The sequence below is a fragment of the Rousettus aegyptiacus genome, unplaced genomic scaffold (genome assembly GCF_014176215.1).
Source record: "Rousettus aegyptiacus isolate mRouAeg1 unplaced genomic scaffold, mRouAeg1.p scaffold_m13_p_11, whole genome shotgun sequence".
Taxonomy (NCBI): Eukaryota; Metazoa; Chordata; class Mammalia; order Chiroptera; family Pteropodidae; genus Rousettus; species Rousettus aegyptiacus.
In genome coordinates this window covers 3,882,246-3,899,042 of record NW_023416286.1, presented here as the reverse complement: position 1 = coordinate 3,899,042, position 16,797 = coordinate 3,882,246, and the positions used below count along the sequence as shown (strand labels likewise).

General features: G+C 58.1%; 1 protein-coding gene across 1 annotated transcript in view; it reads right to left on the bottom strand.

Annotated features, from left to right (window-relative positions):
* The window catches only part of B3GLCT (beta 3-glucosyltransferase), a 57,810-nt gene extending 43,651 nt beyond the window's left edge, over positions 1-14,159 (bottom strand). Inside the window, exons 1-2 of the mRNA XM_036228420.1 lie at positions 14,027-14,159; positions 4,090-4,139 (exon numbers count right to left, since the gene is read on the bottom strand). Coding sequence (XP_036084313.1) covers positions 4,090-4,139; positions 14,027-14,090 — 114 coding nt within the window. The 5' untranslated portion in view covers positions 14,091-14,159. The remainder of the gene's footprint in view (positions 1-4,089; positions 4,140-14,026) is intronic.
* Positions 14,160-16,797: the final 2,638 nt, after the last annotated feature.

Here is a 16,797-nt window from a genome sequence, read left to right as displayed (position 1 = left end):
AAGGCCCAGCGCGCGGATCAGGAGCCGCGGGGGAGGGTGTGCGTGAGCCGGGGGAGGGGACGGTGGCGTCCGGGGAAGGAAGGCCCTGTTCCCAGTGCCGGCAGCGTGACGTGGCGAGGCTCATCCTGAAGGCTTTTACTTTTCACCCAGGAGCCGTCAGCCCGGTAGCCAGAGATCTGCTCTCTCGTTATCTCTGCAAACAGTTTGTTTGGAAACAAGGGGGCTCGGCCCGTCCGAACACGGCTTTGCTGGTCCAGGCCCAGGAGTCGGGGGGCCTCGGCCGCGCAGGGCGGGGCAGGCCCCCCCCCCCCCGGGCAGCTCGGCTCCGCTCTAAAGCCGCCCTGTACCTGTTCTGACCCCCGCTTGTAAACTCCGCGGGAGACACCCCCGTGAAGACGAGCCCTCCTGAGTGTCGTCTTCATCACCTTTGGGTTTCACGACTGCCTCCACGCTGTTCCCTCCCACCTGAGAAGCGGCGCTGGGCCCTGCGGGGGTCGACCGGGGTGCGAGAGCGCCCGTGAGCCGGGAAGGGGCGTCTCGGGCGGCAGCGCTCCCGACCCAGAAGCCCGGCCGTGGGCCCCGATCCCGGGCAGTCCCGGGAGGAGCAGACAAAGCGCCAGGCGTCCGCGGCCGAACCCGCCACCTCCGTTGTCCCCGCCGGCCGACGAGGAAGGAATTTTCCCTTAACCGCCCTTCCGCGCTTCCAACCGCCACGTGCTGTAATGATGACAGCCGGACAGCAGCGATTAACAGCCTTCCGGTCTCTTGACGGGCTGCAGCGGGAACTGTGGTGGCGGTGACCTTTTTCTGACACACCGGGAACAGCCGAGGAGCCGAGACGCGGCCGCACAGAGAGGCAGCTTCCCAGGACGCCAGGGGGACAGGGACGACAGACGGAGGGGACAGAGCGCCACACGGCAGCATGTCCACCGTGGGCGGCACGGTCTAAAATTATCTTTGTCTCAAGAACAGAAATACCACTCAGTCGAGAAGGGCCCCGTAGTTACGTGCTGCTTTGTCACACCCCAGGGTCAAGTGACACTCCACGTCCTCCTGATAAAACAGGTATTTTCTAGAAGAGCCAAAAAAAGAAAAACCTAGTAGAAAGCTCAACGACTGTTGGCAAAGATAACGAGAGGGCAGACAGTATGGCCACAGGACGGGAAATGCTAAACTTCCTTTAGGAACCGGCGTCACCTTGTTACGTCATCCGCACCAACGGCAATGCCTTCCTTCTGCGGCTGTCACTGTCCCCTCTCCTTCTCACGGCCCCGCGCCTTCACCCCCTAATCGGAACACCGTTTGGGCTTCTGCCGGAATCGGTGTGTCCCAAAGAGCTACTCTCATTGACCTCAGACAAACAGGGTAACGTATCGACAAGCCAGTCACAAATGGACGACCACAGTGCGGCACCCAGAATGGACAGAAAGCAGAAGAGAGGGTGCCAGGGGCCGGGGGAGGAGGTGGGTGGTGACTTTGCAGGCGCAGAGGTCCCGTTCTGCAAGGCGACAGGGGTTACGTGGACGGACCGCGGTGACGGTCGCGTGACAACGTGTGTGTCCTTAACACCACTCGACTGCCCTCTCGAAAAAAACAATGCGCTGAAGATGATCCGATCCAACGCTCGCCTTTCACGAACGAGACGGCAGAGGCTCGGGAAAGGGGACGCGTTTGCCCTCGGCGGCCACAGTCATCGGAGCCACCGGCCGAAGGCTAACGCTGAGCTCTCCCTCCCGACATGCACGTCCGGCCGTCCTCCGGCAGTGCCCAGAAGGCCCGCAGCACGAGATGGGCACGTGTTTCGAATAAGCCAAAAACGACACCCCCACCGACAGCTGCCTCATCAGCCGACAGGCAGGAAGTCCCCCGACCTCGCTGCACGCAGGCCAAGCGGCTCAGAGGAGCCGGCACCCCCGGATCTCCGTGACTCCAGAAGAAACGCAACCAGAATGACGCCTTTCTCCTGGCCACCAAGCCCCAGCATGCCGACTGGCCGTTTCCATGAGGCGCGCGCGCACACACACAAACGCGCACATACGCATATGTGCACGCATATACGCGCACACGTGCACATGCATTCTCACACGTGCGCACAGGTGTGAACACACAGGCAGTCTGCACAATAGCCCTGTCACCCGTCTCGCCCAGGCAGCCACGGCCCGAGGGGTTCGGGGAGCTCCAGAGCCGGTCAGTGTTGGGGCAGGGCTGGGACCCCGTGGTCTGGCTCCAGTGTCCAGCTCTAAGTCCGTGGCATGGAGCAGCGGTCCCCAACCTTTGTGGCACCAGGGACCGGTGCTCCTATGAGAATCTGAGGCCCGATGAGCTGAGGCCGGGACGCTGGCGCTGGGGAGCGGCTGCGAACACCTGCCTCTCACCTCCCGTGCAGCCCGGTGCCTAACAGGCCACGGACTGGTACCGGTCCACGGCCCGGGGGCCGGAGACCCCTGGCGCAGAGGACACAGTGTCACACGCCACCACAAACCAGAAGGCCGGGCAAAGCTGCAGGTTGGACAGGGCGCGGCCAGGGCCGAGGCGGCGCCCAGGGCCTGGCGCACAAGCCACGGGGGGCAGGCGCCCTGAACGGTCAGATCCCGGGACGGCACAGGGACCGGCGGCCCCGAGCGAAGCCTGCGCTGGAGGCCAGGCCCCGGCAGGACGACGGGGCACCGGCAACACTCAGGACGTGACGTGAGGCCCCCTGACGCCAGCCAGTATTGGGGGGGGGGGCCAGCCCTGCCTGGGCGTGTGACCAATCCGGAAGCGGGGCGAGGACGCAGGTGGCCACTTCTGAGCAGCGACGGCCGGGCAGGTCCCGATCGAGGCCGAGTGACACACCGGTGACCACCCGAAGCCACCTGGTGACCGTTCGGAGCCGCGACTCCCGTCCCCGGCCACCCACATGCTAGAGGACCTCGGACAGAGCCCCCCTTCCGTCCCCCCGGCCCGGGCGTGGTCTGCGGGACGCGTGTGTGGCCGCCTCGACTCACGGTGCGAAGGGCTTTCCAGCCCTGTGGCTCCTGTCGAGGGCACGGAAAACGCCACAAAGATGCAGTCCCCCCTTCTCTATTTACATCTATCGACGTGCTCAAAGCCAAGGAGACAGACAGCCCCTCGTCTGAAAAGGTCAGCTAAAGCCTGCGTTCGAGAGAACGTGCTACAATTTCTGATTCATTATACAACATTTTAGTTTCCCATTAATAACGCTTGGGTAGCACTTTAAATTCTTCATAAATAACCCTCGTGATTGCCACACACACACACACACACACACACACACACACAAACATGTACGCACACGCACGCATAAACATGCACGCACATGCACGTTAGAATGCGTACGGATGTGTAATATAAAATTGCTGTGTGAGGAATTCAAGGATTCAGAAAATTTGTATTCTGACTTCACCTTTTAACAGTCACATGACCTCAGGCGAACCCCTGAGCTTCTCTGAGGGGCGATTTTCTTGGCTTTATGTAGGAAGCTCTGCTTTGCTGGGCAGTAACAGACCAGGGAAAATCGAACTCAATGAGATGTCCAAAAGTGCTTAATGAACCACAAAAGATCTTAAAACCATAAGAAATTATTATTTCCCCTGTGTGTGAATCCCATAGTACAGTTAGCACAGATGATACTCTATCGACAAAAGAAACATCCTCTTAAAAATGCTTTTGCACTAATTATGGGGTTAAAAAAAAAAAAAAACGGAGTCAGTTGAGCCCTAATTGATACGACAACAACAACTCCTATTTTAAAATGTTTCTCCTTCTCACAGACTGAGCTGATCTGGTGCAAAGCCCACACGGTAAAATTTAGACGGGTCTGGAGAGCTCCCAGGGAGATGATGAAAAAGGAACCAGTAAGTCCGTTTCAACTGCTGAGGGATTTTTTTTTTCTTTCTTTTTAAAGCCAGTCCATCTGTAGGTTGCTGCTAGGGATTCAAAATCCACGTTGACCAACATGCCATTAACTCATTTGAAAAAGAAAAGAAACTTGAGAACTATCGTAAGATGATATTATTACAACTCCCATTAAAGACAACGCAAACGAATCTCACACGGAAAAACAGATTTGAGCGTCAGAATCGGTACCTTAGACTGCGTGGCCTCTTTCTTTACTTCTTCGGAAGCCAAAGCAAAAGCTGGGGGGAAAAAAGAAACATTTTTTATGTTAAAATTAGACATTAAGATTCATTCTCACGTTGAACACTTTGGCTAAAATGAGAAAAGAAAAAAAAAACATACTTTAACGAGACACAGTTTGCTCAGTTCTAAAAGCAGCCGCACTGTCCTGAGTCGCGGGACCTAAAATTATGGATCAGTGTGAAGCCCACACTACATCAAAGACGTGAGAGTCTGTGTACCCCTGTCGTCCCCAGGCATAAACCATAAAACAGATGCACCCAGAACACAGCTTCTTAGAAACCTCGATTCGGGTGCCAAACCACGCCCGAGGCCGACAGCTCTTCTGGAAGGAGGGGTCACTGAGCCACCTTCCAGCCGGAAAGCAGGGGAGCGGGCCGTGCGGGCTCAGCCACCAGCAGCCGCACGCAGCCCACCGTCCTCGGCTCCGTTGCACATTACGTTTTGGGGAAGAAAGCTGCAAGTTGTTCTGAAAGAATTTACATTGGCTACAGGTTGCGGGAAGGGGCTGGGGGAGCAGGGAACGGTGAAGGGGGCCAGTCCTGGCACAGGGCACAGTCTGTAAGGGACAGGTGGGTACTACTTTGATCGGCAGGTGTGCTGGCTCCCGGTGGCCAGCTCCTAGACACCTGGGGGTGGACGCACGGCGGCCTGGGCTGTCTGTGGGAGCTGGCCAGGGGTGGTTACAACCGGTTAACCACGCCTGTCTCTCTCTCTCCCCCTCCTGCCGTCTAATTGAATTTAAGACATCGCAGAGATTATCCTTCTTGTCACTTCTTAAGCAAAGGAGAATTCCTGAGAACCCGAGGGAAGAGGGACAAACCCTCGCTCTCGCCACCACTGCCAGAGCCTGGCAGCGACACAGCGAAATCTGGAGCAAGCTTCCGGTCTCGGGGGGTCCCACGTGCAGTGTAGACACCGTCACCTGCGTGTGGGGTCCAGCGGCAGCGGCTACGGAGGCCAGGCGGCCAGGAGAGCGGGCGGAGTCGAAGCCACTCTCCGTTTAGAAAGATTTCGTGTTCCGAGTCAGTGCCCAGAGGAAGAGACAGAGAGACAGAGACAGCGAGATCTCCCTAGAGACACATTTAGTCTCTACCTTAAATAATAATAATAAAAATAATAATAATAATAACGATAAAACAGTAACACTTTGAAAATATAAAGCAAAAGGAGAAAGCGAACAGGAAGTCGAACTGGACAATAAAAATCACCTTAACTTTAGACACTTCTCAAAAGCACCTCTCGGAGTGTGCTTGCCTCGGCCAGCATTTCCAGGACAAAGGGGCAATGGCACAGAGCAGCATGCAGTGCGAGGAGCCAGGCAGCTCCACGGGGCAGGCCCGGGGCACGGGGCGTGAGGGCGGCGGCCCCAGGGGCCAGGGCGGCCCGCCCCGAGGCCGGCGAGGCCCTCCCACCGGGAGGCCGCTGCCCGCCCCACCCCCGTGGCCCACTCCGATTCCCTCCCCACTAACACCTGCTCAAGGAACACCACGGAGGGCACCTTCGCACCCAGAAGCCGGTGACGGAAGAGGGTCAGTCATTTCCACTTTCAGGGTGACATTTCCGAAGCCAGAATGAAAGCGAAATATAAGCCGGACGGACCCCTCATGGGGGGGTCCAGATGACAGCGGGTTCGACAAGCAGCGGCCACCTCCTGAGACCACCCGCAGGAAGGGCGCATCCCGGCCCCACCCTTCTGACCGCCCCCCACCCACCCCCAGCTGGTGGACATGACGCAGGGCTGTTTGTTTATTGCTTGTCTTATGCAGGAGTTTATCGCGAGCTCCAGGAGGCAAGAATGTGGTTTTCCTGATCATTTATCCCCGAACCTGGCACGTGGCCAGCACACAGAAGGCGGTCAGCAAACGTTTACCGGGTGAGTGAGTGAGTGAGTGAATGAATGAACGAACCCAAGTCCCCACGGTGGCCCTGGCTGTCCACTCCTGTACACGCGGCAGCGTCGACTCGAAAGAACGCAGCAGTCGTGCCCTAACTCTTCCCTTACTGTCACTAGGATTCTCGCTTGCTGTGCGCGCAAACACACACACACACACACACACACACACACCAAACCGCAAATCATTCACGAAGCTCTAAGAAGAAAGGAAGAGATTTAACACCAAACCCCATTTCGCCGTTTAAATTCTGCTTCTGGGTACCTAACTTCTGGATTATCTTATTTTATTTACCTCCAACCTGGCCGGTACATTTACACCCCTCAAGAAGACATCAAAAATGGATTAATAAAGATCATACGGGGAGGTCACGACACATGAACATCACACGGCACCACAGAATTCCAGGAAAAAATGCTAACATTCTGACGACTGGCGGAAAGAAAAACTGGCCAGTCTAACACGCGACTTTGGTGCCAAAACCCATGTCCGCCAACCCCACTGACAGCCAGTGCCCACGTGGGGGTCGACGCCCCCGGGCTGCAGCCTGCTTCCTCTCCCGTTAAGAAAGATCACCCTCCCCACTTAACACGCCCAGGGACCTGGTGGCCAGCCACCAGCGCGTGGTCTCATGCCACGTTTCTGCAAGGCCAGCTGGCGAACTGAAATGGAAACACGTGTCAACACAGAAGTCCCCGGCCCGTTACGGTGAAGACTCCCTCTGCTGAAGGAGAAGTGTCTTCCTCTGGCGCCGGCTCTGAACATGACTAACGCGTCACCTTTCACGAATAAGTAGCTAAAATTCCTTGACGCTGTTACTGTCCCAAGTGGGAATGGCATAGAGGGAGGATGCTCCCTGCCGGTCTCACTCAAGACCTCGCGCCTTCTCTCAGACAGGGCTTAGCCAAGGACAGGGCAAGTTACAGTCGAGCTCTCGCCAAAAATACACAGGCCTGCAGTTTAAAACAAAAAACAAAAAACAAAAAAAAAACCTCTCACTTCTCCCCGTCACTGTGCTGTGAAATTAAGAATCCCTTTCCGAGGGCAGAAATAAATTATAAGAAATTTAAAGCTCTATCATAAGAACTGCATCGGAGTTCCTCGGAGGCACAGGAGCCAATCCGAAGGCAAGACCGTCCCCATTAGATGAACATGACGGGAAAGACACTCGTCGGCTTCATCTTCCATAACCTAAGTAAAACGGAGGAAGCCACCCAGGCACCGCAAGCACGCGACAGCGCCCGAGAGCCTGATCCCAGGGTGATGGCTCACGCTCGGCATTTCCACCAACGACATCTGCGCTGGGAGGAGATGAAGGAGAAACTACGCAGAGAGGAGGAAAGCAAGAAAAGGCAGCAAGGGGGTAAGAAATTACCTGTCACCTCCTCTCCCTGACGAGGGCACCCCCCCTGTAGTGGGCGCCCCCCACCCCGCCCCGCCCCGGGGATCCAGGTACGCTGCCTGGCTCCCCGGGAAAGAGCATTCTGGAAAGCGAGGCCTGAATGTGCGGCAGGAGAAATATCGCAAGCTAAAAGTCATGCTCGTAGGTGCCAAAGTGCTGTTTCAAAGTCGTTTTCCCTTTTCTATCTTTGACGTGAATTCCTGTGAAATTGCTACAGGGAACCAGGGCAGGCAATAGAAATAAGACCTCCTCATGACAACTTTACATGATTTAAGCCGACGGATGTGTTAGCACATCTGTCCCCGGATAGAAATCGCGACTTTACGACAGACTTGAGACTAAAGATTGACAGGCTTGCCTACGCCCCGGAGGGCAAGAAAACCGGAAAGGGGTTCACTGCCCTGCGTTTAAGCGGCACTGATCAAAAGCTGTTTCTTGTCCCTGGGAGGGAGGACGGGACCCCATCCCCACGCAGGAAAGACGGCACAACCTCCCAGCCCCTCGCTGCCGAGCTCCTGTTCCCGGATCTGCCCTCCCAGCCCTCCTAGGAACGTCTATCACAGAAACAAGGCAAGAGGCAAAAAAAAAAACAAAAAAACAAAAACGCTAAGACCCTAAACGACCCCACCTCTGGGGGGGCCGCCAGGATTGCAGGAACGCGTGAGGGTTAGCCAGGCTGAGCTGGGCGTGCGTGGCAAGCCCCGGAGGTGGTGGCGGCCTTGCGGCCAGCGGCAAACATGGTCACAGGTCGCACACCGTCAGTCTTGGCCGAGCCCAGGTACACGCGCACCCTGCACTCGAGCCAGCAGCGGGGAGAAGACCCGGGCCCCTGGCTCCGTCAGCCAAACAGCTCACGGCGCACACCCGGGGCTCACAGTGCACACCCAGGGCCCACAGCACACCCAGGCTCACAGCACACCCGGGGCTCACGGTGCACACCCAGGGCTCACAGCGCACACCCAAGGCTCACGGCGCGCACCCGGGGCTCACAGAGCACACCCGGGGCTCACGGCACGTACCCGGGGCTCACAGAGCACACCCAGGGCTCACAGCGCACACCCGGAGCTGGCAGCCGGTGCCCCCGCGGAGCTCAGCGTCACACGCTCCTCCTGACACACTGTGGGAGGCAGCCGTTGGGGCCTGACTTCCTTTCCTGTGACCTACTTACAACACATGTCACCCGGCACAGCTGTGCCCCATGGCCCGGCTCCTGGAGCTTCCCAGGTTTCCTCCGAGTCTGTGGAGGGGACCTTGGGCCCCAGGACGCACGGCAGCCACAGTGCATGGTCAGAGGTTCCAGCTCCCCGCTCTGAAGATAATCCATGGCCACAGAGCGGGGGGAACAGGGTGCAGGGCTGTCCTCAGACAAACCCACTGTCCCCGGGCTGGGACCCGCTGGGTCGCAGCTTCATGCCCGACCACAGAATGGCGGGAGCCGTCGCTGTGGCTGGGGACAGAGGCAGCGCAGCCAGCGGCTGAGGACCGGATGGTCCGGCGTGTGTCGTGGTCCTGGCACAGGACCTGGCGCTCGCTAAGTGCTCCGGGAGTTAGCAACTGTTGTCGCTATCGTTATGAATTCATATTTTCAACTGTTCAATGGAAAAATCAAAGAGCGGCCGTGTGTGCATCTGAGCCACACGTGGTGCCGGGGACGAGGGACAAGGGACGAGGGGCGAGCAGCTCCCCCGGACACCACGGTCTGACGCAAAACAGGTTCCTGGGCGAGCGCCTGCTCCGAGGGCCGTCCTCCCGGTGGCCCCGCTGAGGGCACACCTGTGGGCAGAGAGAGGCCTGTCACCACGCTTACGAAGTGACCCGGCCAAGAGACGGGCTGTGAGGAGGCCTGGCCTCCACCCAAGCATGACAGTGAGCACACGAACGTGACTCCGCCAACCGCGACACACCCTGTGCCCTCTGAAACACGTCCTGTTTCGCCGAAGAGGTGGACGCGAAGACGGAGTTTGTCACACGGATTTTTCCGCACTGGGCGACAAAGTTTGCCGGGACCAAAACGGTCCAAGTGCCACGTTTACATATTTACAGAGGCAGACAGTAAACGGGAGGCGGGAAGAAACAGGAAATAAACATCTGTTTAAAGAGGAAAACTTGCTCCTTTGAGTCGTATCTGACTTAAAGGACACGAGACCCCACACGCCGCTCAGGACGTGGAGAGGAGGGGCCTCCACCCAGCTCGGAGTTTGGGGAGAGCTTCGAAACAGCACCATGGCCAACGCGGTCCACGGGCTGCGTCCCAGGTGAAAGGCGGGGAGCCCCGGGCCACACAGCGTCCTCCAGGACGCACAGAAGCATGATACCGAGAGTCCACGCGACCGGGAACCGCCAGGCCAACTTCATGAAGACAACGTGCGCTCCGCTCCGGGGCATCCGGTTTTTTGCAATACACAAAGGTGGGTTTTAAAAGCAGCCATCGGTGCTGCTGAGTCACCCCACGGTCTGTGACGACCTGGCGCCTGACTCCTGTAGGAACTGACCTTCTGCTGTCACGACCCACTCCCGAATGCTAGACACACTTGCCGCACACACTGCGTCCCCCGACAGCGCCTGAAAACCTGTCAGGCGATGCTGGAGCCAGAGAGAGACTGCTTAGTGTGAACCACGGGGGTCTGGTTCCCTTCCCAGGTGGAACACCTGCCCGCCTGCCGACTCTTGGGCCCTGACCCCACACCCTGCTCTCTCCGGAACGGCCCCTAACATCACTTTCAAGACAAAGCTACCAGCAAGCGTCTTTCCATTCTTCAGATGTGCACGAAAATCACCCAGCGCCCCCCGGTTTACACCTGGGCCTAGAGCGGCCTGGGCAGGGAGGGTCCTCGCCTCTGCCAACACACACGACTCACCTGGGGCCTTGTTACAAATGCAAATCCACAGGCCTCATCTGGGGTCTTTTGAATCAGAAAAATCCGGAGCCGGAACCCAGATAACAAGGGGAGCTTAACGGGGCCCCTTAAAGACACAGCGGTGATTCTCACGTGTGGGACCGGCCAACACACACTGGGGTGAACAGCCAGACAGACTCTCGAGGGGACTGAACATGGCGATTTTCACAGCAGGCCTTGGTTATTTAGTTCCCTCACCTTCCTCCCTTCCTCTTATAAATGAAAAGCGAGCTCCCGCATCTCTCCTCAAGGATCTGGACGAGATAAATCCAGCGCGATGTGTAAGGAGCCTTGAGCTCCTCGCGGGAAGCGACAATGTAAACTAAAACATATCGCCTTTACGGATCATAAAGTATTCTTTCAGGAGTGAAAATAAGTCACAGCCCTTGGAGAAAACGGCCCTGCTACACTCGAGACACACTCAGATCTTATTTAATCATACTTTCACATGCTTTTTTCCTAAAGCTGTAGCTTTACATCATACAGATAAGGACCTTCTCCCCCAACTCCTTCCAAATCTTTGGCGCACGTACCTTGTGAATAAAGGCTTAAATGAATTTATTTTGTCCATCGAGGCTTTGTCATTTAAAAAAAACAAGATCTACTCACATTGTCCCCAAACCTCTCTCCAGCCGACCTCTTCTGAGCTCCAGACCCAGCTGATGGCCCTGCTGGCATGTACCCGAATGCTTCGCATGCACCCCAAACTCAACTTGTCCAAGCTGAGCTCATCACCCTCACCCCCCCTCACGCACGAAAATGAAAAGTAAATTTTAGGAAAAAAATCCGGGTACTTAATGCAACAGAACGATACACTTAAAATGATTAAAATGACAAATGTTATGTATATATGTATAAACTAGGACAACATTTTTCTGTTTAAATGCAGGTCAGCCACCTTGCAAAGCTGCACCGAGACCCAGCCAAAACCCCCACAGAGCTCGCCCACGACCCTGTTTGCAAGGGCCACTGAGAGCCGCTCACTGGACATACCGCCGCCCCCACCCCCAGGCCCCCACCGCCCACGCACCCCCCGAAACCATCAGTCTGCCAACGCTGCTGCCGGAACAGACCACAGAGCTGGGCTTAAACGAGCAGAAATGTGCTTCCCACAGCTCCGGGGGCCGGCAATCCAAGGCGCAGACGGCCGCAGGGTGGGCTTCTGCTCAGACCTCTCTCCTGTCTTCTCTCTGTGCTGCGGGGTCTCGTGTCTGTTGGCATGCCTCTTCTCATGGGGACAAAGTCCTGATGGATTAAGGCCCCGCCCTCAGGACCTCATTTGACCTCAATCACCTCCCTAAAGGCCCCGCCTGCAAACGCGGTCTCATTGGGGTCAGGGCTTCTTCGGCCTGTGGCTTTCAGCCCACAGCAGTCCTGCACATGGACGCGGTTTTTCGGTCAGGAAGAGAGGGCGCTAAGGGTGACGGCGGGCAGGTGGCGGTTCTCACCTCACATGAGAAAGCGGGGGAGGCACACAGCGGCTGACCGATGGGCGCGGGTCAACCTTCTGATTCTAGAGCCGGCCCCAGACTTCGGAACTGCAGCGAATGCTGTCTGTATAATCATATGGGTTTAAAATAAACTTTCCATGTTGACTTTTCTCCTAACGTACATGCTACGGTGTGTAGGGAAAGTACAACATCCGCCGTCGGGCCAACCGACCTGATAAGGGAATGTCGCATGTGTTTCTAAACTGCCGGGCATGCTCACGCGCCTCAGACCTCCCATCACACTCTCTGGTTCGGCTGGACTGCAAGAACCTCGATTTGCAGATTTATACAGCGGGTCCCACATCGTTTTACATCCTGGTGCACCCCCCCCCCAAACATCAAATCAGAGTTCAATGACATGAACTCATGGTTTATTTCAGACCTGGAAGAATACAGCCTCCTGCCCGTACCAACCCCTGAAAGCCGCTTCGCAAAGTCACGTGTCTCAGGGGACTTTTCCTACATTTCACATCTTATTTATTGTGCTTTTCTAACTTCGCCATGCTGAGAGAGACGTCTCTAAAAATGTGTTGACATTTCGGTTCATCCCGAGTGTCCTTTCGTGTCTTCCAGAGCTGGGACAGCGTGGATATTCCCCCGAGGGCAGTGAAAAGTAGATGCACCTAGCAATACACACGGGCCAGTCGGCCCATACCTTGACCATAGTATGTACAGACATTATGTCCCCAGGACAGCATCATAAAGTGCAGGGCTATAAATAGGATCCCGATTTCAGCTGCCACCCACCCCGTTGGGGTAGGTGCAAAACTCCAGGCAGCAAGCCAACCTGTGCAGCGAGCAGTCACCTGGGCCCCCGCCCCTGCCGGCCCCGCCCCCTTCCCCGGCCGCACCTCCGCCCCGCCCCCGCAGCGCACGTCCTCCGCCAAGTTCAGCGGCTCGCCGCAGTCCCTTACAGCCTTCGCTGCCCAAGGTGGCTGCACGTTTTTAATTACACTGTTGCTTAATCATGCCTGGGAACAATTAACTACCAATTAATCCCACTCGATTTTCCCACGCTTACGGAGCACCTATAGGACGGGGTGTGCAAACGAGGTCCTCACCCCGACAGCTTACATCCGAACGGACACGAGCAGGAAAGGTCCCCGTGGGCTACCAAACAGCGACAGGCGACATCACCACGTCTCTTCCCAAATTGCACCATTCCGCTATTTCTAAACGTCTGAAATCACGGCCTCTCAAGCCGGAAACGCGAAAGTCTGGGTGAGACAGTAACCCTGGGAACACTGCAAAGGGACTCGTTTTCACCCCAAGCTTTCAAACTTGAACAAATCTCATCGTGGAAGTGAATTACAACGATTCTAAAAAACTTTTATGACATTTTAGGATAAAGGGGAGAAAATGCTCTTAGAAGAATGGAGGGAAAAAGGAAAGGAGCAGAGCGGCAGCGGGGGAGGGACGCGCATTGTTCCCGGGAGGGCTCCCCAGTCTCCCCTAGAAAGACCCCAGGCTCGGAGGCTTCCGCGGGGCCGCGCGCGCCGGGCGCAGGGACACCGGTCCCCCTCCCGGGCCCGGGACTCCGTAGAAGGGGCCCCGGTGCCCAGTCGGCGTCGCCGTAGCCTCGTAGCCTTGGGGATCACGGCATGTCCGTCAGGCCCCGCAGGGAGCCCCAGGGGGGCCGGCGGACACAGGGCGCAATCTCCGGGCCCCGCGGGCGATGCGGGGCGCCCGGGAGGGCGGGGAGGTGCGGGGAGGTGCGGGGCGATGCGGGGAGCTGCCGGGCGGTGCAGGGCGCGCGGGACGCAGGAGACGTACGGGGAGGTGCGGGAGGTGCGGGGAGGTGCGGGAAGGTGGCGGGGGCGCAGGACGGGGTACAGGAGGTGCGGGCCGGGGCGGGGACGTGCGGAGGGCGGCGCGCGGGGCGGGCAGGGGGCGGGCCCGCGTCCCTCCTTCCAAAGTTTCTTGCGATTGCACGTCGCCTCGCGCTTCCTGGGGGTGACGCCTCGGCTCCCGCGCGGGGCGGGAGGGGGCGGGAAGCCGCGAGGCGGGCGGGCGCGGCGGGGGCCGCGCCGCCGAGCGGGGGCGGCGGAGAGGGGGCGCGGGGCGCCGCGAGGGGGCGCTGCTGCGGGCGCGGGGCCGGCGGCGGGGCGGGCCGCGGCCCTGGGGCCGTGCTGCCGGCCCGGCGCCGCCCTGCGCGCGCGGGGAGCCCGCGCCCCGCCCTGGCTCCCGGCCGCCGCCACTTACCCAGCGAGCAGGTGAGCAGCGGGAGCAGCGCCGGCGGCGCGCGGCGGCGGGCGGGCGGCCGCATCCCGGGCGCGGGGCGAAGGCGCGCGCGAGCGGAGCAGCGCCGCGGCCGCCCCTGCCGCGCGGTGACCCGTCTCCGCGGCGCCCGCCCCCCCGCCGGCCCCGCCCGCGCCCCCTGGCGGCCGGCAGCGGGAGCGCCCGCGTGCGCGCCTCCGGCGCCCGGCCCAGCAGAGGCGGCCGCTCCGCCCCAGGCACCGCGCGCTGCTGCGGGGTGACCTGCGCCGCGCCGGCCGCCAGCCTCCACTCCTCCCTTCCCCGCTGTCCCCCACCTAGGCCGCGTCCTGCACCCTGATGCCGCCCCCCCTCTCCTGGACCTCCAGCAATAGGTCCCTGGTCCCCTTCTTGTCCCCAAAGTGATGGGGGGCGGGGGAAAGGGGAAGGGAAAGGGCCTCGCTCTGCTCCCTGTTGCCATCTGCTGTGAAAACCAGCAACTCAACTCTGAACACGGTTGGCACCAGGGCTTCCGCTTGGGTGAAGGTGTTTCTTAATTGGCTCAACGAATTTACTTAAGGTTCGTTTTTAATGGAATGCGGCCAATCGCTCAGGCCTGGAATTTGGCTTTCGAAAGAGGCGTGTGTGCGAATGTAACGTCGTACAAATGTAACTTTAAGCGTTCGCCAGAATGGAAGAGGAAGGGCGTCATTCAAAACGCCTGATAAAAATGAATTAAATCGGAATGCGAGCAGAGGAGCTTTGTTTGGAAACGGTGGGGCTGTCGGGGTCTCCCTGGCAGGGGACTGGCCCCCTTAGATCTGTGGTGGACTGACAAGGAAAGGATCACAGACCCAGGACTACAAACCCCACAAACTCCACGAACAAGTCTGCACCCCGGGCCCAGACTCACCTCTGCCTTAGGAAGCAGGCAGGCCCAGGTGCCCGCTCGTCACCCACCTGAGCTTAGGCCACCACCTCCTGCAGGTCCTGTCCGTTTTCCTTCACACTCGGTCGCATTTTTCGGATGCCCACTCTGTGCCCAGGACTATGCTAAGCTGTCCGGGAACACCAGTACCTCCCACGTGGACACGCAGCATTCACCCACTTGCTGAATATCGAGGAGATGCCGTGCCAGGGCTCGAGGGACGGCGGGGTGACTCCAGCAAGATGTGGGGTAGCTAGAGAAGCAGACGCCGAATAAATGTTTGTTGGCTTGAGCCCTATAGACACAAGTGCCGTTAGGGGTTAACCTCAGAGACACCAGGACAGTATTGTCATTTGTCCGTGTAGCAGTTGCTGCGAGTTTTTTTTTTTTTTAAGAAGGATGTCTGGAGACAATGAGTTTTCTCTCTCCAGTTTATATTGACACCTTAGAACTGGGAACGAAAGATTGTGCATGTTATATATCCATTTCACGTGAATGAAAAGGTTTCCATTTCGTCCCATTCGGCCTAGGTTTGTGGCTACGCGGCAATGCCGTTGGTCGGTAGGAGAGGGGAAAGAAATGTAAGAATCCTTCCTTTCACTTTTTAGTGAGGCTTCTCAAATTTGTGGCTGACCGTTCTGATCCCTTTTATCCTTCTAAACCGTACCTGCCTGGTTCAGAGTTCTAGAAGGCTCTCAATTTCCAAAGCTGTTTGGCTTTCTTCCAAGAAAATACATACGCCTCGCATAGTTTAGATAATGAATACGGAAGCAAGGTGGGTTCAGATAGACACAGACCCCCGACAGTTAAACGGCCAGCTTGCCAAGCGTGTTCAGATAGCCGCTCCGCGTTTGGTAACCAGCAACTCTGGGCGCCTGATCAACCTTTTCGTCGAAATGCATCGTGTCAGGGAACTGCCGTGTGCCGGGGCCCGCGGACAGCAGAGAGCACACTCTCTGCTTAATAAACTCGCCCCGGCATTTTCCCCGTCCACACAGACACAGACAAATGGCACACGCTACAAAGCGCCATAACTCACATTTTAAAAAGGATTACCTTTCACTGACTCTGGTCCTGTGATTAATGGACTTGCGGGGAGTTCTCTCTCCCTGCCACGAGGCCAGAGTCTCCTGGAACAGAGGTGTTGGCAAGGACGCTAACAGGTGCAGGCGGCTCTACGGGTGCAGCCAGAGCCCACCGGGTGCAGCCAGAACCCACCGTCCCGTTAGGGCAGCAGTAATGCTGCTTTTGACAGCACAGGTGGTTGGGGACACCAGGGAGCTCGCCAAGGGGAAGACAGATCTGTCACGACCGTGGGAGCCTGTCAGAAAGGCGGAAGGGCCTTTTGTGCAGGGTCTTGAGGAGACCCAGGAGGACCCTGGGCTGGGAGGAGGAAGACCCCGGGGCAGAGGCACCGCTCGCGGTGGGTCGGGGACTTGGAGAAGGTGGCGCAGGCGGCTCACCCAGCCCCTCCTGGCCTGCCGCCTCTCCCGTGTGCCTTGCGAGAGGCTCCCTGGGAATCCAGCCTGACCAAGGGACAGATTCCAACTCCCCACTCCCCGGGGGCCCTCACGCGGGAGTGGCCTTAGGAATCACGAGTGGCCCCAGGGAACACTTTCCAAACCTAAAATCAGGCCAAGGGTCCACCATGGCTCTAGGGCTTAGGGTCATCGTGAGCGTCACACCCCGATTTAACCCCCTGCTGACCACACCCCACCCCCAGAATCGGGGGGAGCAGCCAGTCAGGGCAACCGGTGACCTAACCTTTCAGAAAGCAAGAGGACCTTTGCTCGCTGTGGGAGAGCGTGAGATGGGAAGAAAAGAGACCCAGTGAAACCTGTGTCAGGGTCCC